This window comes from Gymnogyps californianus, chromosome 1 (assembly GCF_018139145.2).
Source record: "Gymnogyps californianus isolate 813 chromosome 1, ASM1813914v2, whole genome shotgun sequence".
Classification (NCBI taxonomy): domain Eukaryota; kingdom Metazoa; phylum Chordata; class Aves; order Accipitriformes; family Cathartidae; genus Gymnogyps; species Gymnogyps californianus.
In genome coordinates this window covers 194178977-194201597 of record NC_059471.1, presented here as the reverse complement: position 1 = coordinate 194201597, position 22621 = coordinate 194178977, and the positions used below count along the sequence as shown (strand labels likewise).

At 37.9% G+C, this 22621-nt stretch overlaps 1 protein-coding gene across 1 annotated transcript in view; it reads left to right on the top strand.

Moving 5' to 3' along the window:
• The first annotated feature begins 1114 nt into the window (after positions 1 to 1114).
• ATP6AP1 (ATPase H+ transporting accessory protein 1) overlaps positions 1115 to 22621 on the top strand; it is a 53363-nt gene continuing 31856 nt past the window's right edge. The window contains exons 1-6 of the mRNA XM_050912669.1: positions 1115 to 1227; positions 8477 to 8603; positions 8709 to 8777; positions 15243 to 15436; positions 16501 to 16544; positions 21199 to 21284. Of these exons, the coding sequence (XP_050768626.1) occupies positions 1115 to 1227; positions 8477 to 8603; positions 8709 to 8777; positions 15243 to 15436; positions 16501 to 16544; positions 21199 to 21284 (633 nt within the window). The remainder of the gene's footprint in view (positions 1228 to 8476; positions 8604 to 8708; positions 8778 to 15242; positions 15437 to 16500; positions 16545 to 21198; positions 21285 to 22621) is intronic.

Here is a 22621-nt window from a genome sequence, read left to right as displayed (position 1 = left end):
ACAACAGCGCTGTAACAGTATGCTGTGAGTTAAGGCAAATGGATTTAATTAATCAAGCTATGTGTGCTCAGATTCAGAAATGTATGTCTTCTGACATCTGTTTATATCTTCTCTTAAAACTGTCATTGTGCTTCCTTATTTTTCCCTTATCACAACTTGTTTTAACGTAGCTAACAATTTCTTTTGTGTATTATCCCTAACATCTTGTTCTGATTGTGAAGAGGCATCCGTGTCCTGTGCCGAACACGTGCCAAGTGACTGCTGCTGCCTAATGTAGTCACAAGGTGTAGAAACAGCTCAGTGCTTGGCAGGAGCAAAAAAAATATGCCAGAGGAATTTGCCTCTCAGCATGAAGAAATTCTCTATGACTGTTTTGATCTTGCATGAGACTTGTGAAATACTGAAGTCATGTCAGGTTCTGAATTTATTATAATTTGCTCCTGAATTCTGATATTTTTGATTTTTGGGACAGCATTGCTCCATGCAAAAGATAGCTGAACAATTCCATGTTTCAGTGGATACACTCCAAAAGTACCATTTTCTCACTCTCTTCCTTCTTGCTGGAATCTGCAATGGATAGATTTACTGCAGATTTCAAACCTGTCAACACCCAAATGTGTGACACCAGCTCTCAATACATGTGAAAGAGCTAAGCTGAGGGACATGGTAATATGTAGCAAGGGAAGAAGATAAAAGTTCTGCAGAATACATTTTGTGCAGTACAGAAAACTTTTCTATAAACTCCATTTTGAAGTTGAGCAACTCTGTTACCAGCCTGCAGTTATCAGGGAGTTAGAAAACAGTAGGACAGGGGTTTGGACTTCACGATTCTCCCTTGTACTAGAATATTAGAGGAATCTGTCTACGCTTATACTGCGGAGAGTTTTATGAGCTGCTTAAATCACAAACCTGAAAGTTATTAAAAATATGTATAACTCCCAACTTCAAGCTAAGGAAGTCCATGTTTTGAAAATTCCCACTGTCATTAGAGAGCAACCTCACCCAGCAGCCTGGCTGAATCTGGATAGCTGCAACTGAACCGGGAAGTGCAGCTGTACATATGCTCGGACTTTCCTTTGCAGCTGGCCAGTTACGTACGCACTTGCCTGGAGTCATGACGCAGCTCTGCTCTGCTGCTCCGGCCCCGCTGTTGTGCATCCTCGCTGGGCTGTTCAGAATGTCTCTGTCAGTGGACCATGTACCGATGCTGCTTTGGTCAACTCAGAGGTAAGAAATCTCATAAAAGAGTATCTCTACTTATGCTATTGCTCTGTGTGTGTGTGTGCACGCAGAATATATTGTATATCATCAGTTGTGGTAAATACCCTCTGGGCAATAAAATTACGCAATAAATAAATTTGCCTCGTGGCAATCAAACAACCTAACAGATGAATTTACCTGGTTTTATTTATAATTTTAGTGTTCTAAGCTGGGCAGTAAGAAGTAAATAAAAGCCATATTCTTCAAATCTGAAGGAGATATGCTTTATTCACTCTAAGGCAACCTTGAACTCCACTGTTAGAGATGTCGTGACTTAAAGGCACAACATAAAGCAGTCTCACAAAAAGGAGCTGACCAAAAACTGTGTGGGCAACCTTAATCCTTGCATTTCCTAACTCCCGAATCCTGATTTTTCACTTTAATGTTCTTTTTAATGCAGGTTTTTTAATAGAATACACTGCTGTATGTATAGACATCCGTTGTTAGAAACAACTGCAGAGTCTTGACAGATCCAAAGAGGCACATGAAATTCAGGGGTTCGCATATACTTATGAAGTAAGGCTTTGCACCTGTCTTGAAAGAGCGAGACATAGACCTCTTTTTTTCCAACCAGGAATTTTATTCATGCAGACTGTAAGGACTTTATATAATTACTTGGGATTTCCAGAAATACGGCAGCTTGGGCAATGCAGTAGCTTCAGGTGGGGTACTGGATATGTAAAGCTGTCAGAGGACTATGCACCACTCATTCACAAGGCTGCCTCTGCAGGGCATACACATTGGTTTTGTCTAGGAAGTACTGCCCCAAAATACAGTAAGCAGATGTCAGAGATTTGTAAGAAAAGGCTCCTGAGGGGCTTATGGGATGACAGGGCTGCTTGGAAGGGCTAAAGGCAAAGTCCTGTTCTGGGTGGGAAGGTGACAACAGATCTGCTGTACTCTGGGTTTGCCTAAGGTGCTTTGGCCTGAGTAAATCACTTGACTCTCTCCTCTTAATTCCTAAATCCTCCACATTCTTAACCTGGTTTATCTAAATTGTAAACCCTCTTGTGGAGAGTTCATCTCATACCCTCTGCAAGCACATATGTATTATACCTAGTTCAACAGGCCTGCTTTCAGCTGGGTATTTATTAATTTCTCTCATACAAATAATCCATAACACCAACAGTATTTGGAATTTGTCACAATCCAGCTGGGTGACTTCATAAGCATAAAATGCTTTCCTATATCCTGAAGATCCTGGTGCACAGGTTAAGCCTCACTTTTGCTGTAAGGATGAACAGAAGGGGCTGCAGTGACGGGGATTCCTGTCGGGTCCCTTTGGTGGCATGACCAAGCTGTGTGAGCCTGGGCAGGGGGAGTTTTGCTTCTGAACTCCTTCAGTCATCAACTCTTGTTAGGTCTGAATTCATGGGATTTGAATCTTTTGTATCTTTATTGTTTTGTTAATTCCCAGAGTGTTACTTGTGATTTACTCTTCTGTAAGCTGAGAAAGGAACCAAACCAATGGCTTCTTGGGAGGTAATTATCCTTTCAGCTAGTTGCGCTGGATTCACTCTACCTTTCATGAGGCTTTCAGCCATTCTTCAACACATTTGAGACACTGTGAATTATCTAGCTGTCACTAGGAAGAGAATTAGACTAAACTCTGCTCTCATTTATCCCAGTGTAAATCTTTTGTCTTTAGGCAAGATTATTAAGATTTAAATCTGAGAGCTAAATCTTGTTAATCTTTTTTTTTCCTTTTCTTTTTTTTTTCTTTTTTCTGTTGCTTCTTAATGTGGTAATTTTAAGACAGCAATAGGAGGATTCAGAAATCGTATGAACATCACGAGTTAGATTAAGTTCTTCAGGAGATCTTTCTCCGTGTATAGTGCCATATAGACAAGCATGCTACTTTTCTGTTTTTTCATATGTTGTGCTGTAATGTTGAGGGCCATGGAAAACAGATGTGCAGGAGGTGTGGATTGTGTTTCTTTCATACATATCCTGGACACTGTATTCTTTTCCCAGCAGTAGTTAATACCAGCTTTGATGTATGTTTACCCATCTCTTAAGCATTTCCAGAAACTGAACCTCTGGTCCTTGGGGATCCCCAGCATATAGAAATCTGCAAATTTTAATAAAGTTTGATTCGGTAACTTTGACTTTTTCTTTTCCTCTTGAAAGAAATAAATGGATATCTCAACATCAAGGCTTTTTTAATATTCAAAATACATAATAGATTCACCTCTATATAAGACAAGCATGTGCATGAGTACTAAACCTCTGTATTTAAAAGCAAAGTAAATGTTGGAAAGAGTTGTTCTTAGGATAAAAGTGATCCTAAGAGTCTAAGAAAAGAGCAGTGCTTCCTTTGTTCTATTTCCTAGTTTATATAAACAACACACCTGTTGTCAATATAAGCAAAATCTTATCAGTTAATCCCAGGTTGTCATAAAAGCAAACTTTCCACCAAGGTGCAATTAGCAACTTGCTCTACTGCAGATTGTTCAGGTTTATACAAATCTAGAGCAAGACAATCAGGATAGTGGACTGATTAAACCAGTTTCATGTTTCCACGAATAGAACATTTTCTGGAAGAAGTGTTCCTCCTACCATGACCTTTGCATTTTTGAAGGGTAAAGTTCTTGTGGGGCAGGAATTAGTTCTGGTGAAAGTCAGTGAAGCAACTGGAAAGAAGATCTATGTTGTTTTTTAAAATAAAGAAACAGTAACAGCAACTTTTGGTTGCTAACACTTAACTCTGTGCTTTACATCTTGGTACCTTGCAGTGATGCAAGGTTTGCAGTGTGTGATCTACAGGCTTATGAAATTTGGAAATTACTATTAAGAGTTTTAGGAAGGGTAACTAAAGAAGTGCGGCAATTATCAATGGATTTCTATTCACTTTGTGGTAACATGTCCCACCAGTTTAAAAGTTCAGTGATTCATCCATCAACAGAAGCTGAGGATCACTGATCTATTCCATCAGTGTTCAGATATGATATTGAATAGTTGAAGGATAATACATTTTGCTCTTCTTTAGAATTAGCCAGTGTTTGTAAAGCCATATCTCAGAACAGCTGTATGAAGCGGTTACAGAAGAATGTAACACTTTAAAGTCTTTTATGCATTATTATTGTACTGTAATCATGCTATTAAAGATAATGTCAGATGTCAGATACAGACGAAACCTGCAACTGACAAACACATGCAGTGTGTAAAGCATAAGGGAAGCATGATATAAATCCTTACAGGGACATTAGTAAATCAAATACCTCTTTCCTCTAGAAAGAAAAATGCAGATCTCTACTTTGAGAACAGTAGGTGTTTTCTACCAAACAACAATCTTTCTCCATTGAACTCGGAAGAAAGATGAAGTGGGAATAACTCAGTAGGTCACTGTGTCCTGCTGTTCACAAAGGAATACTCATGTATCAGTGGACATTCTCTAAATAACTTTGGCCTGGAAAAATTGACCTTTATCTTAAATTACCCTTTAAACTAATATCTCCTGGTTGCTTTTTGAAGCAGGAGAGATGGAGAGGTTCCTCTTGCGTACGATACACAGCAGAAACTTGATTTAGCCATTTTGAACCAATATTCAAAAGAATTTCTTTCCCTCCACAGATTAGAGAGGGAGCTTGAGGAAATAAATTCATTAAAACTAGCTTTTGTGATTGCTCCCTCATGTGTTTTTTTTAGGAATTATTTTTGCCTACAGTCATTGAAAATATATTACTACCTTCATTTATGCTATGCTTATATTGGAGAATTAATCCTTTTCTGGCAAATCCAGATTATAAGTGACTTTGAGAAGGCATTAATGCCAAATAGTACATTTGCAGTGTTTCCTAAAACTGCAAGGAATTTACTGAAAAATCTGCTGGAAGAAGGTGGAACATAAAAAGGATACAGTAGAACAGAAAAATGTTTTAGCTGTAACTTTGTTGGACTTCTATGGAGACACTGTGTGCTAGCATGCATGTTAGTTTAATTGTGCTGTGCAGGAGAAAATATTATTTCTTATATGGTAATCACAAGGTGACTGAAAGAGACGACTGACAAGAATAACCTGTAGGAAAGAGTTCAGAAGCCAGCTACAAATCAAAAACGTAAGGTCACAAGTTAGAGTGATAGAAGTCCTGTTATCTTACCATCTGCCCTTCTGGTGGGTCAAGATACAAGAAATCTTGAAATCTTTGCTTCCCTCAAAAATAAGTGCTCAAATCCCAGTTCTACCTAGAAAGAACACTGGTCAGAGAAGAATCTGTATGCTTAAACTTCTTGTCATGCCAGAGCAGTTAGGGACAAGAAAGAAGCAAAATACCAAGCTAAGATTTCTTTCTTCTCTTTCTTTAGTGCATTGTATGGCTACTGGAAGAAAGAGAGAGCAGCTGAGTTTTCAGTTTCCTCCTTCTTAGCCCGCAGGAAAGCACATACTTTAGCAGAGATGCTCGTCATTGTGAGCCCCCACCACTGAGGACCCCAGGATGGTTCTGTGGTGGGGAGGTTAAGTCTGATGTGCTTGGCATGCAGATGACTATACAAGGCTATGCATCTTTGGACATAAAATTTTGTGTGAGCAATCAATTGTAGCAATCAATATGTATGTTGGCCTACTGCCTGTTTCATCCTATGCCATCCCTTACTGATCTCTTGCTGACTGCTTGAGGTGAAGAGTTCAAAAGGATGGACAGGTTCATTGCATTCAGTAAAGCACACCATCAGCGTATCCACTGTCTGTGGCAGTCATGTATCTCCGTTTCACTCTGCAGTTCACAGTAAACCAGCTAGTAAAACATACTGACATTTCCTGTCTGAACCATGGTGAGAATATTGTTGTACCCAGCTGACAGTAGCAGCTCATTCAATGAAGGGTATGGCCTTGCCTGCTGCCATGCATAGTGCTTGGCAAACTATTTAAAAGAAGCAAAATAAATGCATGTATACTATGGTGAATAGAAGTATTAGGCAAACGCTGCATTATAATAGAATTATTAACTAACTGATGTAGATTTATTTTTCTAATGATGATGCTGGAGTTACTGAAGTTGACTGCTTGGAAGCTAAAAGGTCTCACAAAAGGCGCTTTTCAAGATTAGATAGCTAGCAAGAGCTGCTTCAAGGAACAAGGAATACCTTAGAAGCAAGCATGCTTTAAAACAGGATCATTAAATTTCTGAGGTTTTGAATTTACAACAAAAGCCTTTGCCATTGTGCTGCTGCAAATAACTTAGTTTTGTTTCATGTGCTTTGTTACCTTTTATTCTTAATTGCAAGTCCCAAAAGCTCTCAAAATCTTCAATTTTTTCTAATATTAGGCATGAAATAGATTTATTTAGTTAGTTTTTAAAATAAATATGCCGAGATATTCACTGTCATTTTCTTTCACACAAGCCATTTTTTAACATCTGTTATAGAATCATAGAATGGTTTGGGTTGGAAGGGACCATAAAGATCGTCTAGTTCCAACCACCCTGCCTTTAATATTGTTAGTATTCTGGTGTGGCCATGCAATGCATAAAGTCAGTATGAAAGTCAGTTCCTGAATAGTCATTCAGAATCTTTGGGAGTTTTTGTGTTTTCAACTGTATTATTTTCAAAGATTATTTTTAAATATTTGAGATCATGAGGTTTGACTTTTCTGAAAAGTTGAGGCACGTCTGTTACAATTTCTAAGTTGTTGGGCTTCATAAATGTAAGTTAATGTGGATTTCCAAGCACAAATTAACAAAGAAGTGAAGATGATGAGTAAAACTAAGAAAATATCAAGTGATAATTTCAACCAAATAGAAAAAAAATTTCCTTCCTGCACAGCAAGGTTTACTTCTAAAGCTTGAAAAGTGACAGGCAGAAGATCTACTAGAATTTAATTTTAACATCTGCAGCAGGTTGTCCTGAAAGAGTCTTCCATATGTACGGTTTGCTCTAACACTCTCCCAAACCCCAAATCTGAAGTGAGCTAGGTATCTAGTACTGCAGGACTGCACTGTTTTTATCTCTGCCGTGGGTGCAATGAGAGGCTTTTGATTCAGTCTTGGCAATCCTAATGGGAATTACTGGGAAGTCTTGAAGTGAAATATAGACTTTCCTTATCCAAGAAACAACATTGAAAGCCCCCTATGTGTTCATTACCCCTGTTCTGCCTCCATCTTAAGAAACTGCAAATATTGTTCTTATTCATAAAAGCTTGCTGTGCAAGGGTCATTTCTGAATTGCTTTTGGGTTAGAAAATTTAATCAGCATCTCAACTTCACCAAATTGCAATCATATAATAGCTGATGCTACAGCACACAGCAATTCTCTATATTCTATTCTTTGTAATTAGAACCAATTAAGGGGTCTGGAATACCTGATTTCTCAGGCTCTAGCAACTGATGTGTATTTGGGGAAGATAGAAGATTATGCTTCAAGCTCTGGGTTTTCTACAGAATGACAATTTTACCTTAGTCAAAACACCTAGGACCAAAGTTTTCATAATAAATTTCATCCCTATAGACCCATGTTGCATACTGTTAAAATCCCAATCAGGTGTTGAAAGAATAATGCCACCTCTTGTTTTGTCCATAACTGGTTTTTGTAGCAGCAAAACTAAATAGATGAGTTATTTCTCTGTCCAATCCTCATAATAACAGATTGGCAAAAGAATCATAACCTTTTCTTGGTGTCTTGAGCCATTCTGTTCAGAAGAGCTCCTGCTTCTGGAAAGGTGGCTGTTCTGAGCTGCTTCTGCAGAATGGTTCCTTCATCATGAAAACCTTAGGAGAGAACATACCGTTTACAACAACACTGAAAAGCCACTTTTACTTAACAAAAGGTTTATGAAAAAATATTGGTTTATGACAACTTGTAGTGTAGCCTGAGTTCTACTCCTCTCTGGCCACCAAGATGTCTGACAGCACTGGAAAGTGTTTTGGGAATTGGGATTCCCTCTGGGAATTCTCTCTGAAGGTTTTCAACATATTCTTCTTCATTCCACTTAGTAGCTAATTTTTTTTTGAAAGATGCAACTGTGCTGTTGTACGCAAACAAGAAAGTAGAGAGAGACAGTTATCTTGACCAATTTCATTCCTGCTGTAACACAGTTAATGTGATATGGGCATAAATGGGCAAGTTCTTTTCCTCTTGAGTAGAATGAAAGCAAACTGAACTGTAAACCTGATCTTAATCCAAAGACGATGATATCATTACCTGCTGCTGCATATTTAAAGAGAGAAGAGGTGTCATCATTGGCAGCAAATTTTACAGAAAACAACAAACTTCTTTGTAGATCACAGTGGAATCCAGACACTGCTTTGCACGAAGGACACCTTGTCTCAGCACAGGAGCTGACTGTACTCTTGGAACCTGTTTTTACCCAGAATTCCAGAAACCTCATCTTGTTCCTGCAAGATACGGTATGTAACTTTAATTCCTTTTCTCTCACCAATGCCGAGTACAAGTCTGTACCTAAATGAGATGCCATGGCTCCTTCTCACCAATCTGCTCTCTTTGTTTTTCAGCTTAGCATAGATGATTTCACGTACCTCAGTGAATCCTACGGTAAGAAGAATCCATTTCAAAACGTTCAGGCAAGCATTTCTCTCTTTTATTTCTTTATATGCAGCATTTAAAATTAAAAAAAGATGTAAGAAAGATGTAAACAGACAATAATTGGGAAAATTAAACTGAATTGAAGCATTTTTCCTATTTACATTATTTATTAAAATTATACCAGTTTAAACAGATAGGTTAAAGGAAATCAACTGAGTTTGCAGAAGTGTGTTTTGTAGGTATTTTATTTCTGAAGATCAAGTTTAAAGAATTCATCGTAACTGACAAAATTGTTCCTAAACGTGCTGCAATTTTGTTTTGTAAAAAACAATATAAACTTCAAGACTGAAACCCCAAAATTCTGTTTTGAAGCCATAGGAAGAAAAGAAGTTACAGGAATCAATTATTTATTCCTGATTTTCAGAATTGAACACCCATTTTATTTTCATAGAAGTTGAAGCTCATGCAGGGAGTTAACTGTTTCATATTTGAATGTAGTTAATATATGACTAGATACTGGATTGCTTTAATCTTCATGAAAAAAAGTAATGCTACTTCAGTAATTTGAAATAAACTCCAGGCACAGAGTCTAAAATGGAGTCCTCCTGAGCCAGTCAGCAACTTCAACTTCTGTCCTCACGGAGGAGGTTTACGGATTTTGTGCACAGCATCTATGGTTGTACTGACATGACAGTTTATTGAACTGTAATTAGACAAAGGAAGTGTTCACACGTGGAAGTCATGAAGGCATTCCTGCAGGCAGTGTGGGATGAACAGAGCTATTGGTGACATAACTGGTATCAGAGCACACGAGGAAGTGTAAATTCCCAAGCACCACACAGCAAGCTGTATGTGTAATTAAATACATAAATATTCACATATTACCTGTCTCCACATCTATACTGTCTAAGAACCTCACGTCTTCCTTGTATCACTGATACTGGAGATCTTCATCTCTTTGCCATATAACAGCATTTTGACACTGATGCTGACACAAAAACAACTAATCAGAGTATGTACATGGGTTTTCTGAGGAATGAATGGGAGTAATATTCATTTGTAGTGTAATGATCAGCGGTTGTGTCCACAGGCAGATGTACTGGTACTTCTCTGGTATGCCTTATCTTCTCTGGGTTTAAAATCTATGCAAGGCTGTCTAGAGCAAATTTTGTTGCTGCCTGACTGCAAAACTGGTTTGATTTCAGAAGCTGTGTGAAATGTACACATGGCATTGCAAGCTCCTAATGATTTGGTGGTTTTATTTAAGTAGGCCCTAGATGTTTAAGAGAAGGAATATTAAAGTATTTAAAACTTTCTTCTTTTGCCTTGTAATCAGGACTCCGTCAGCACTGTAGATAGAGCTTATAGCCAAAGGCTAGAGATGAGTCCAGACACTGATGGGTTTAGAAATCGGGTGGTATACTGAGTGGATTGGGAACCTACTGAGGGCTAGCGAGGAGGTCCTCAGCTAAACAAAGGATCATGTTTAAGTGAATCTTTGGTCTGTATCTGGCAGAGCAAAGATTTAAACCCAGGTTTTCAACAACCTGAATAAATGTCAGTAACTGTTTGCTTTCTGACCTTGCCTCTGTTCCCTTTCTGTCTTGGAGCTGAGAAACTTTTTCTCATTACAGCTTCTTTAAAACAGGAAAGTTTCTTTTGACAAATTGCGCACCTTAACTCCAGCACTTCCTAGATTTGTTCTGTTGGACTTGGCAATCAATACTTTTCTAGCATAGTTTTGTGGGGGTGAGGTGCTGTAACTTGAGTGAAAGAAAATGAGTTGTATAAATTAAATATTTCTTTTTCACCTAGGTGCCCATATGGAGAATTTTGTCAATATCTATCACATAGACTTGTAGCTTTAAGGGCCAGAAAGGATCTTTATAATCATCCAGTTCCATCTTGGGTGTAACAGAGGCTACAAAAATTTGCTCAGTTGCACTCCACTTGAGCTACTTTGGGAAAGAAATCTGTTCCTAATCATGCTATGAAAGACTCTATCATAATATTCACAGAACACAGGACGAAGTGGAGGTCAGGTCTGAATTTTCTCACTGGGGAAATTAGAATCTTTGATGTTGCATAATCACAAATTTTTATACCTTCACACTCTGTATTATACAAGTGATTTATTAAGCTATAATAGATGTTCCATGTCACTCGAGTATGCTCCTTTTGAACTTCAGAAATGCAAATTTATTCACAAACTTAAACTGGAGATCTCATTTGGAATGTATATGTGCATGTAGCAGCATGTGTACTACAAGAAGGAAGTATTATTTGTAAAAGAGTTATAGGCTTGTAAACCACAGAGGCATTTACAGATGTTAGATTTGTTCAGCTACATTAGCAGCTGTTTAGAGGTTTTGGGATCAATGGGTTTGTATGCAGTAAAAGAATTCTATTTCCAGTTAATACAAAAGGAATCTTATAGGTAGATCATTTATCTTAAACATTCAAAGAACTTTTTAATTAAATAATAAAATACAAAGATTAGCACTTGGGGAACTTTTTTGTCAAGCAGTCACCTACCCTACAAACTATTTTTCTTTAATATTAGCTTTGGCTTTCCCCAAACAATGCTCAGCCTCTTAGAACTGCAGTGTCTGGTAACACACTCCAATTAGTGGCCAGCTGTGCAGCTGCATAATTATTATTGTAAGTCATTGCCATTCGTGGTTCTATATCTCCATCGTATCCTCGCTCAGTGGTCATAGACTGAGTACTGTTTAGTCACGTGTGATACAGAGGTCCTACTATAGTTTTGATTGGTTTCGTTTCCTTTCTCTACCTCTTTTAGTTTTATTATATTATTTTTAACGAGGGAGCATGCAGAACTGCATAATAATCAAGATATAAGTTCATCATAGATTTATTCAGTGACATGATGATGTTTTGTTCTCTAGCCTTTTCCAAAAAGCTACTAATACTTGATTTTTCAATTCTGATCACTATCAGCCACCGAATTGCCATTTTCAAAGAGCTGTTGTGCCTCTTAAGGTTTCATTACTGAAGGGTAACACTCAGTTCTCAGTCTATTATCTATTATTGTGTACATAAAATTAGTATTGTTTTTTTTCTCACCCTGTGCTCTGTTAAAATCAATTTACATTGAATCTCATCAGTTACTTTGTTGCCCAAGAGGTTGTACTAGATGTTGCTTCTGCAATTCGTCAGTCAGGCCTTGCCTTTACTATCTTGAATAATTCAGATTATGCCTTTTTACCAGATAATTTATGAACATATGGAACAGAACAGACCCTAGTGCAGTAGCAGATACTTTTTCCTACCCCTTGCTTGCTATCTCTTTACCTATCCTTTACCTACCTCCATGTGAAGACTGCCTCTCTCATGCTAAAGCAGCTTAATTTCTTTAGAAGTCTTTGCTTCAAGACTCTGCTGAGTGCCTTTTGTGGATCCAAGGACACTGTACCAGCTAGAGCTCCCTGGTGTACATGCCTGTTGACTCCTTCAGAGATTTTCAGCAGAATTGTGAGGCATAACTTCTTTTTGCAAAAGCCATGTCAGCTTTTTCCCAGTATAATCCTTCCTTGTCACTATAGTCTGTATTTTATTCTTTGGAATAGTTCCTCCCATTCTTGGACTTCAGGTTTGCTTCTCTTTAGTTCCTCGGATCTGTCTGTAACCCTTGAAAAAAAATCTGGTGTCATGTTTCCCACCATACAGTACAGTAGTATGGAGATTTGTTTAACAATACTTTCTGTAGCTGCAACATATTTTATCAGCTAAAGTACATCAGATCAATTTTCATTAAAATCATAATATATAGCTTTATGTATACATTTGGAGAACACGAGTACAGTGTAAAAGTCTGTAAGATTAATAGTAATTGGAAAGTTAGAATGCAACAATGATAATTTTCTTTGTAGTTATCACTGTGTGTAGAAACAGATGTGCTTCCAAATCTGTTTGAATAGATTTTTCTTTTTTATAGATAACCCATTGACCAATGCTGTAGAAAATAAATACAATACTTTAATATTTTAAATGACATACAGGTAAAAGATGAAGATTTAAAAGATCTCTTTTACATGGAAGAGCCTGCCTACTTTGGGTGTACGTTCCCAGATATTTCCAGAGCCAACACAGGAGCCTTTTTCCCAACTAATATTTTTATTATAGGAATGTCTATCAGCTTTGATGCCAAACATAAACTAGTTCAGAACAATGAGTCTGCCTACATGATCTTTTACAGATAGAAGCATGAGTCTTAAACAAAGATTTTAACAATAGGTTTTTAATGATAGACCTAAATTTACTCCATTCCAGCTTCAAATTGCTTAGGTGTAATATCAATCCAGTTAACGTAACACTGAAACCAGAGCTGGGCAAGTAAGTCTAAGCACAGCTTTATCATAGTGCAGCTACTTGGCTTCAGGATGGCTAGAAATGTGGACAGAGTCATTTCACACCTACCTTCAAAAAAAACCTGAACAGTGATATATGTAATCCAAGAGTGAAGTTTCTTGTAATATTTCTCTCAGGAGAGGTGCTTCAGGGGACACTAAGGAAGGTAAATGTACTCATAATGAGAGTAAACTGCCCATAGACAGGTTATATGTTCTGGCATTTAATGTAGGAAGTTCTGCTATCAGTCCAACAGCTCAATAAGAGGTTTTCTTCCCTTTCTCTCTCCCTCCTCCTCTCCTTTCCCTTCTTTCCCTCCTGCTCCCCATCCCCCCTCCCTCTCCCCTTCCTAGCTACTGTGTGGTTGTACCTCTTTTTTTAGTCCTTTAGCAGAATGCAATATCAGATGTTTCTCAGTAGTCCTCTTCATTCTCTGCCCTCTTTCGGAGTTCTCGTGTTTTGAACATGCATGGTAGTTGAAATCCTAAAATGCATAAAGCAATATATGGGTGTTGTAAAGTCAAGTGTGCAGTGGCCAAATGTCAAGAAGGACAAACAGGAGGCATGGGATCAGAATGGCTATCTGAGGCTAATGAGTAGATATCCAGCTGTGTCTGCCCTTCAGACAGAACACAGTTGAATACCAGTGGCTGGAAGCTGAGACAGATGGCAGTGCAGGATTGGTTAGGAGCAGAGGCACAATTCAGATATTACTCAGTAATGATGCATTTTATATCTTATTCTACAATAAATGAGTAATCTGCTTAATATATCCTTGGAAGAAGTGGCTGCTGCCATTCTGGCTGCTGCTAGGGGGCAAGGGATTAAAAATATTGAAAATAAAATAAAATAATTGACTATTGCTCAGAATTTTAGCTCTAAATTCATATATACAAACAAACCAAAATGAAATGTATCATCCTTTCCTTCCAGGCGGTCCTAAAAACACTACTCAAAGACCTGCAGACCAGATCAGTGCTTTCTGCTCTACTTTAATTTCTGCAGTTATTTTTCTATCAGTCTGGCAAATCAGACAATACTGCATAATCATCCCTTATGAGCATCTATAGAAATGTGAAAATAACTAGCCTTTGCCTAGGAAGGAAAACATGTGAGCAATTAGAAAGAACCAGAGCAGGTCAGAAAAGTGGTAGGCAGTCGGAGAACAGACAAAAAGGAAAAAGAGTAGGAGGAGAAAAGTGTTAGCAACACCGCAACACTTGCATCAGTTAGAGGCGGAGAGAGAGTCTATAACAACTTGAATACCTGAATGTTGGATCAAGTGACAGACTCAATCTAGACTTAAATATAGAAAATGGGAAAGCAAAGTTAACAAGTTGCAAACTAGGACTCAATGAAAAAGTATCATCTTCTAATATTCACATTAAATTTGGGGTACATTAATTTTGATCATTCTCAAGTCTCCATCTTGCATTTTCTTTCCCTGAATATTTCAAGTTAATGTTGTTATCAAGAAAAATCTGTGGAAAGATGTTTTTTGACTATGCAAGTTTCAAATTTATAGAATGAGAATGTTTTTTAATTCATTTCACTCAAACATTTTCATCAGAAACTCAGCTATGAGAATTATAAATAAAGTGATAGATACCCTGATGCTTGATTATCTGAACCAGTTCAGCCTGAGCTTTATAATTTGTATTTTGAGTAGAAAGACAGAAAGTACATTACATGAGTATGACTCTGTACTGAATAAAGCTGCTGGAACTTGAGGTGTCTGACGGTGATCCTTCTCACCTCTGAGGGCATCTATTTAGATGGTCGTCTGACGAGCTTTGCTTCTGGCAGCGTTCATAACCTGTCTCTCTAACACATTCTTAGCTTGAGAACTTCTACATCATCTGTCTCTCCTCTTCCACCACACGTGTGGAAAGGACAGTAAGTATTTGATGTCACTGAGTACCTTAACCTTGCCACAAGCAGGTGCAGGAATAAGAGCAACACAAGTGTCCCTTCACTGCCCCTTTCCAGGAGCAGCCTGCAGCCAGGATCAGGCTAGTGAGAACTCATGTAGTGTTTACCATGGTCACCTTGATATTAAATTAAGGATGCATAAAAAAAGTTTGTGTTAATTACTAAGCAAGTACATAAACTGTTCATAAATTTTATTACAGGAAATTCTTCAGTCTTCTCCTTCATCTTTAGTTTTGCCAGCTGTTGACTGTGAGGCTACCAGGTATCTTCTGAGCTTTCTTCAGGAGTCAGGAGATTGGAAGTTAACAAACATAACTCATCTCGATGTCTCTCAGCTGGAAGTGAATACATCTAAACCAAACTTACTGGTGGTTCAGCTACAACCACTTGTCAGGTAGGAGCTTGTCCCAAACAAAACTGACCCACATGTGTGCATGATTTTTAAAGCTTTTGAAAATGTCACTTGTATTCAGGAAATTTAAAAACCAAAGTGGAAGCTTACAGGGTTAGCAAAGTTGTTTTTCTTGCAAAAGTGAATTCGGTGTTTTTTAAAGTCCCCTGATGAGCTTACCAGGTGTAATAGATGAATTATGTTGAGAAAGTCAGTCAGGCATTCCTATTTTGTCTGCCTTATTATATGAGAACAAAGGGACAACTAATAAAACTAAATGGCAACACACTTTTAGCAGAAAGGCTGAATTATTTTACGCAACACACATGATTAACCTGCAGAATTAATTGCTAGAAGGCGTTCCAGGGGTCAAAAAAACTGGCAGGATAAATAAGCAAGCAAACAAACATATGGACAAACGGAAAGTTAATATGAATAAAGAGACCGGTTTTCATCACACTAGAAGGAAGAGGAGGGCTATAATTCTTTATGTTTCCAGGCCTATGATAACTGTGATCTAACGGAGGTAGAGAGAGAGTGTTCCTTCAGGTGACTGTATATTTAGAAAATATAAGGCATGGGTGTATCGAGTCCCTCTGCTCAGCTTCTGCTCTTTCTTCTTCCTAGCCTGTTACTTAGGCATTTGTACATGTCAGTATACAGTGCATGTATCAATGGGTCCTAAGGAAGTGCAATTATAGCTGTCACGTCACTACACAAAAAAAGACATGATACCCATTTTAAGGAGCTCATGTACAAATGTTACACAAGGGGCCAACACCAAAGGAAAAGAAAGCTGCGCAGAGATTGGTCAAAATAACGTCAGTAGTCTGGCTTCTCTGCAGCTAAGGAAGTTTGAGGGGTTTGAGGAACCAGCTGAAGATGTGGTCTTTGTGCTATTAATGGCTTTGCAGAAGAAAAGGTTCATAAGGAGGAGATGAGAGAATGATGGAGGGACTGATGCTGACAGTAATCTTTTTACTAGTCGGTATCTTTGTACGTTTCTGGTTCACATTGTTCTTGCCTAGAAAAGATTTTTAATTGTTTTTCTCCCACTCTTTTTGTAGTGGTTTAAATGAGATTTCCGCCCTGGAAGCAATTGCTGAAAATGGTAAGCAATATGACCAAGATTTAACTAACATTTCATCATTTAAGTCTGTGTTTTCACTTGAGCAGATTGTATTCTCTAGTTCCTCAGTTTTGCTGTAATACTACTATTTAAAGGTTTTCTTTTCCCCCATCTATAGTACTTACAAGCAGTAAATTATCATAGTGTTGAAGTACTGAGTGTCTGAGTCAAAATCCACCAAAATGGGTACAGCTCTGTGGCCTGAAATGTAATGATAATTCACCTCTGCTTTAGGCATGGGCCTTTGCTCATGCTCTGAGATCCTCCCAGTTCGGAGTACGAACCCTGCATCTCCGTGCAGCTCGGACTGCCTCCTTGCATCTCACCTCGCACATCTCACCTCGCACCTCAGGCTTATCCGGCAGTTCGAAGGTCTTGGTCTCAACAGAGGGTGTCTGAATGAATAGAAAATGCTTTTCTAATCTTTGTGAAACAATACTGATGCCCTTCACAGCCTTTGATTTGAGAGTCTTTCATTGGTTTTGCAGGTATTAAACACTACTTGTTAAAGTTGAATCTCTCTATATAACACTATAATAAAACTTTCTTGCCTAGTGTCTGGCTGAAAAAGGCAGATGATACACCAAAAGAGGCATCTGGTTTTTTGCAGAGCTTTTGCTTACTACTCTAAATTAGAGATTGAGTTATAAAGTCTGCATATCACTGTAGTGGTAGTTTTAGTGTAGTAATGTAGGGGGCTGATAATTAAACAGTGTCCTTAGTGCCTATGACTGTTTCTGCCCAGAACTGGGGTTTTAAAATCAGAAACAGATTTGAAAATCAAGGGAAAATAGCTTAGTACTGAAAATAGCTTAGTACTGAAATCAGTGGTGTGTCCTTTTCTCTTTGTTTTTGTACTACTCCAAAGTGAGTGTGGTTTTTATACTCAAATAAGCAGCTGGATTTCCATCTCTGAATTGCAGAGGAGTTGTTTAGTTCTCTTTTCTTGTCCCCAGAGCATATTAGATAGGAAAAACCTTGGCTTAATGTTGGCCTTGGCTAAACATTAGTTTTTTCTTTATGGGACATGTCTTTCATCAGCTGCACAAACTCAAGAAGAAGCTTCCCAAATCCTGTCTCAGGCTACTTTGTTTTGGAACAGCAAAGTTAACGGGAGACCTGTGGGATGATGGAGGAACAGGATATACCAACTTTCTGGTTAGTGTCAACTAGGTATTATCAGGAAAAAGGTGTGTGGATCAGGGAAGATGTGCCACTTTGTACGGCCAAGTGCAAAATTTGCACTTAGTATTCTGCGTCTCAGCTATGCTCTAGAAAAGTGAGAGTGTGGGCTGAATCCTCGCCTTCTGGTTTATTTGCCAAAGCAGCCACTCAGTGCATTGCTGAATAAAAACTGGAAATAAAATCAGCAGGAAGTTTTAATTCAAATGAGAGTTACTGAGCCACAGTTCCTTAAAATTATCCCACTGAAGGCCTGTGCAGCAGATAGGAGAGAGTTGGAAGAGAGTCATTCCAAAAGTAGTAGATAAGTGTCCCAAACACAGTCTTCCAAGTCATGCAATCTGGGCTCCAGCAGGTCTAGGTGTTTAGGTACGGTTTGCAGCACAACCGCAGTCATTTGCCAAATACTGCTGTCAGGAGACCCTTCAAGGTCAGAACTGCTTGCAAGGTCATGAGTTGTTATTGGTGTTTGTTACGGAGGGACTGCTGCTAGATCCTACCTGGGTAAGCAACAAAAAATACTATTTGTCACGTACCTGCAACATGACAAGAGAATTGTTAACCCATAAATATTGTTGTAAATTTTTTTTTTTGCAGTATCAACAGTAGACCCATAGAAAAACACTGCAGACCTGTAGTAAGCTGCCTAGAAGTTCACAAAGCCTCTTATGTTTGTCACAGCAACTTCTTTCCTTTCTGCTGTAGAGGGTTTTAAAATCTGATGTAATAAAATGTCAGAGAAATCTCTCCTGCTGTTTTACTCACTGCAGACAGGAAGCTCTGTAAGACAGAACAAATGGGCTCAGATTCTGCCCGAGGGAAATGTGCTGTTCTGAAATATCTAGAAGCTGGAGTAAGCAGAGGTTTTTAGCACGTTATTAAAATGAGGCTCATTACAAAATCCAAACTGGAATTCAGAATCCAAATCTGCTCAAGTTTCAAGGGATTCAGACTTACTGTTTTCTTTATGCTTCTTTTTAGTATTTCTTCATTCTTTCTTTCTTTTGCATGAGGTAGAGTCTGACATTATTACTCAGTTTTTGCCAGTTTTCCTAAACTTTTCTCTGCTCAGGAGAAGGTTGCATTCTGTCATGTCAGTCTTACCTGCTGGATCCAGCATACTTCAAAATCAATGGCAAAGCTGTCTATGACTCCATCTGCATAAGATGAGGCTCTTTAATTGCTATTGCAGATATTCCTTTTTCAGCTGATTCTCAGTGCACTACTCTTTCTGTTCTTTCTCTTCTCTCCCATTTTTCCCCCTCTCATCTTGCTCTTTTCTGTTCTTTCTCTCTTGTTCATAGTTTATACTCTTCCTTACTTTTCACTTTTCCCCTTCCAGAACATTTCTTCTCAGTTCGTTTCTTCCATCCCTTACATCCATGTGTAAAATCACACAAAGAAATTAAGGTAGATTAGAAATTAATAATAGCACTAATAGTGCACTCCCTGGTGAAATTCAAGGAATGTGTCTTCAATGAGTTAGAAAGGTTTAATCCTTCCACCAGGGCATAGGTGCAGGCAGTTATGCTAATTGGAAGGTGTTATCCTAGACAAACTGTTTTACATTCATAGATCTATGTAGTGTTTCCTTGATCCATGCTATCTAAAATAAAAAAAATCCTTCAGTAGAACCACTCTAAAATCACTCTAACATCAATATCACCATCTGGAGGTGCCTCTTGTTCCATTAAAGAGCGAGCCTGGGATGACTAATGTTCCCATGTAGGCATGTAATATAGGTGCTTTAAAATATGGTGGACAATCTGGGCCCTTTTCCTTGGAGAATTTGCAAATACTTCGTAAGCAAGGTAGAGTTTTGATCACAGGCAAACAAAGCTCTGTATCAACTCTGTTGTCATAAGGGTGTTCACAGCAACTTCTCTGAATGAAGGAATTGCCTCTAGAATCTTCCCAAAGGCAAGAGTTATAGATGTTACTGGTAACTATAGTTACACGTAGCTCCTTACTGAAGTGAAATGCAAATAATGTGTTATTTCAGAAGGCAATCAGTTGCTTTAATGAAAGAAAAAACAATCTATGCATTTTTCTATGTGTTATTTTCTCTTCTGCAAATTTTAGCTGAGGCTGCTGAGAATTTCCAGTGAGTTGCACTCTGCATACAGAATACAAAATCGACATTATGTAATGCCTTCAACCTCCACACCCAATATAATTATACTAGTAGTATATAAACAGTTGTTTTTCTGAGTAAGTCTGTTTCTTATAGTAGATCCTTTTAGCAATAATTTTTTAGAAGGAAAATTTACATAGCTATGATTCTTGACTGATATGAGGGAATCAATTTGGTTAAAACCCTGCAGAAAAACCAATGCTTGCATTTTTACAAAAGCTAAACATTTTACTCAGCCAGGAGACCATAATTACTTTAAATAGAAGAGGTTAAAAGGGATAATAATATAAGCTCCACTTCCAGTACATGAAAATGAAATACAATTTCTGTAAAGTATAACGTTGAAATCTGAGAAGCCTGTATGTCCTGGCTATAAAATATCCATTCACCAGACTGGTACATGGATGAGAAGTGGGAAGGCACTGAAACAGTAAATGTGAGTCAGCTTGCTTATTTCTCTATCAGTCCCAATAACAACACTAATAATGGTTCTTGATTCACAACTATTATGCTCCTTATCATAAGCAGATGTTAAAATTTCTGTGTGGAGCTTGAAAACATTTATCAGTTGTAAGTATTTGTCACAACTGCCTGTGGTTTCAGAACTAATGGAGGATCTTCTGTAGAGGCGTCTTTGGACCTCTTTGAAAGGTCCTCTCTTCTTTACTTGACTTTTCCTTCCTTTTTCAGAAATACTCCACCATGTTTCTCCTTTGGCCTCCACTGTAGTCAACAAAACAACAAAATTTTCCATATCCTGTTGAGGGTGCAGAATCAGGCTTTAAATCCACTGAAGCAAAAAGTAATATTGCTGCCAATATTATGCATATCATGCCCCAAACTGAGCACTAGGTTTCGAGTATTGTTTCTCAGTGATTGGTTCTGTGTACTTTGTAATTCCAGAATAATACTACTTAAGCTTTATTATTTATTTATTGACTGGTCACTCGACTAACAGTATATGCATCCTGCTCTCACCTCTTAAATGATTTCTTCTGCTCTTGCTTTTAATTGCCCAAAGTTCAACTTTTCAGGTATTACTTCTACGGTATTTACTTTTCAGTTTCAAAATCACCCCTTTTTCTGAACTGCTGTAATGTATTTGTTTTGTATTGTCTCACTGAAATTGTGCATTTTTCAAGACACTGAACACGTCTTATCCCATTTGTACCTATTGACATATAAATGATACGAGCATCTAAATTGCTTAAATAAACTAAATAAGCTTAAACATCTAGCTCATTACTTCTCCAACTACTGTATGATTTTAGCTTTCTCAGCTTACAGAGTTTGTTAAATTATACATGTTTCTATGTATAGACAAAATAATTGGAAGACTGACCATGGATCTGCAGGAACGAGGGATTCATTTTTCAGTAATTTATACTGCAGTGAGACCTTCAAGGGTGAGTAATCGTCAGTGCCTAGAACTGTCAGATTTTTGGCATCTAACAACTTAATGTTTACAGAGGAATGCTGTAGATGATTTTCAAGATTACACAAGCAAGCAATCTGTATTATATGAGGTTTTGACCAGAAATGATTGCATGAATTTTCGTGTACGATAGCTATATCACATAACTATTGAAGTTTTACTGTTCTAGGAGACCATAAATCTGCCATTGTCTTTAGAACTTATTATTATTATTTTTAAGGACTGTAATTTTAGATTTTTTTTCCATTAAACTCTAATGGTTTTATAGTAAGTTCTACGTGGAACCTCATCAAGCTTCTTAGTGTGGCTGGTCAGTAAAGACAGTGTGTTGTTAATTAACTGAAGGCTACTAATGTATCCATTTTTAAATTAACTGGTTTCATTCCTTTTAGTCAATACTTGGTATTTACAACTAGAAGGTAAAGTTTTCACCCTTGCTGATAGTCAGAATATCATTTATAGATCACATCATACTATGTTAGCAGTAAGTAGCAACGCAGAATAGTTATTTATGCAGAGTTATCTGTTTTGTATGACATACAGGTTGTAATCGAGAAATATTCAAATTTTAATTTTAATGTGATTAAATGGAAGACAGTCATGCCTTGAGGAAAACAGAATACAGTTCCCACTAAGAAGAGAGGCATATGAGGGATGGGCTGTATCCTAAAAATCAGCAACTTCGAAAGAAACATATCTATCTGTTCCAGTGGTAACACATCTGAGCTCCTAAAATGATGCTTAGTTTAATTTGAATTTTAATTCAAACTCAAGATAATGTCATTTGAGAATACAGAAGATATAATTTCCTTGGTTTAGACAACAGGAAAGCCATTAGCGGGATTGTCTAGACCTAGTGTGAGCACTGCAGACAGGATCTTGAGAAGCTGGAGGGTTTTGGGGAGGAAACACTAAGAAAAATTCACAACTGTTCTTAACACAAGTACAAAAGCTAGAAAACCTGTTTTAAATGGGTATGGAGTGAAGTCCCTTTAGCTTATCCAAAAGAAGAGTAAGAGGCAACTTGACTGCACTTCATAAATGTTCTTTAAGCCAAAAGTGGATGAGCCCCCCCAAAGGTGTTCTCTGTTCGATCAGAAATAATCTGTGTTGTTGCAGGGAGGTAGGATCTTGAACCTCTGGCTATCCAACCAGGTGATCAGAATAGTCCCTTCAGACTCTAGGAAAAAGGCTAGTTCTACTGAAGAAAAACAAGAACTTTCTTCAGTAATCCACCCTGTGAAATTCATTTCCAGAGCCTGGGTTTTGAAGACCAGACTTAGACTACAAAGACAGAGCAGCATGAGG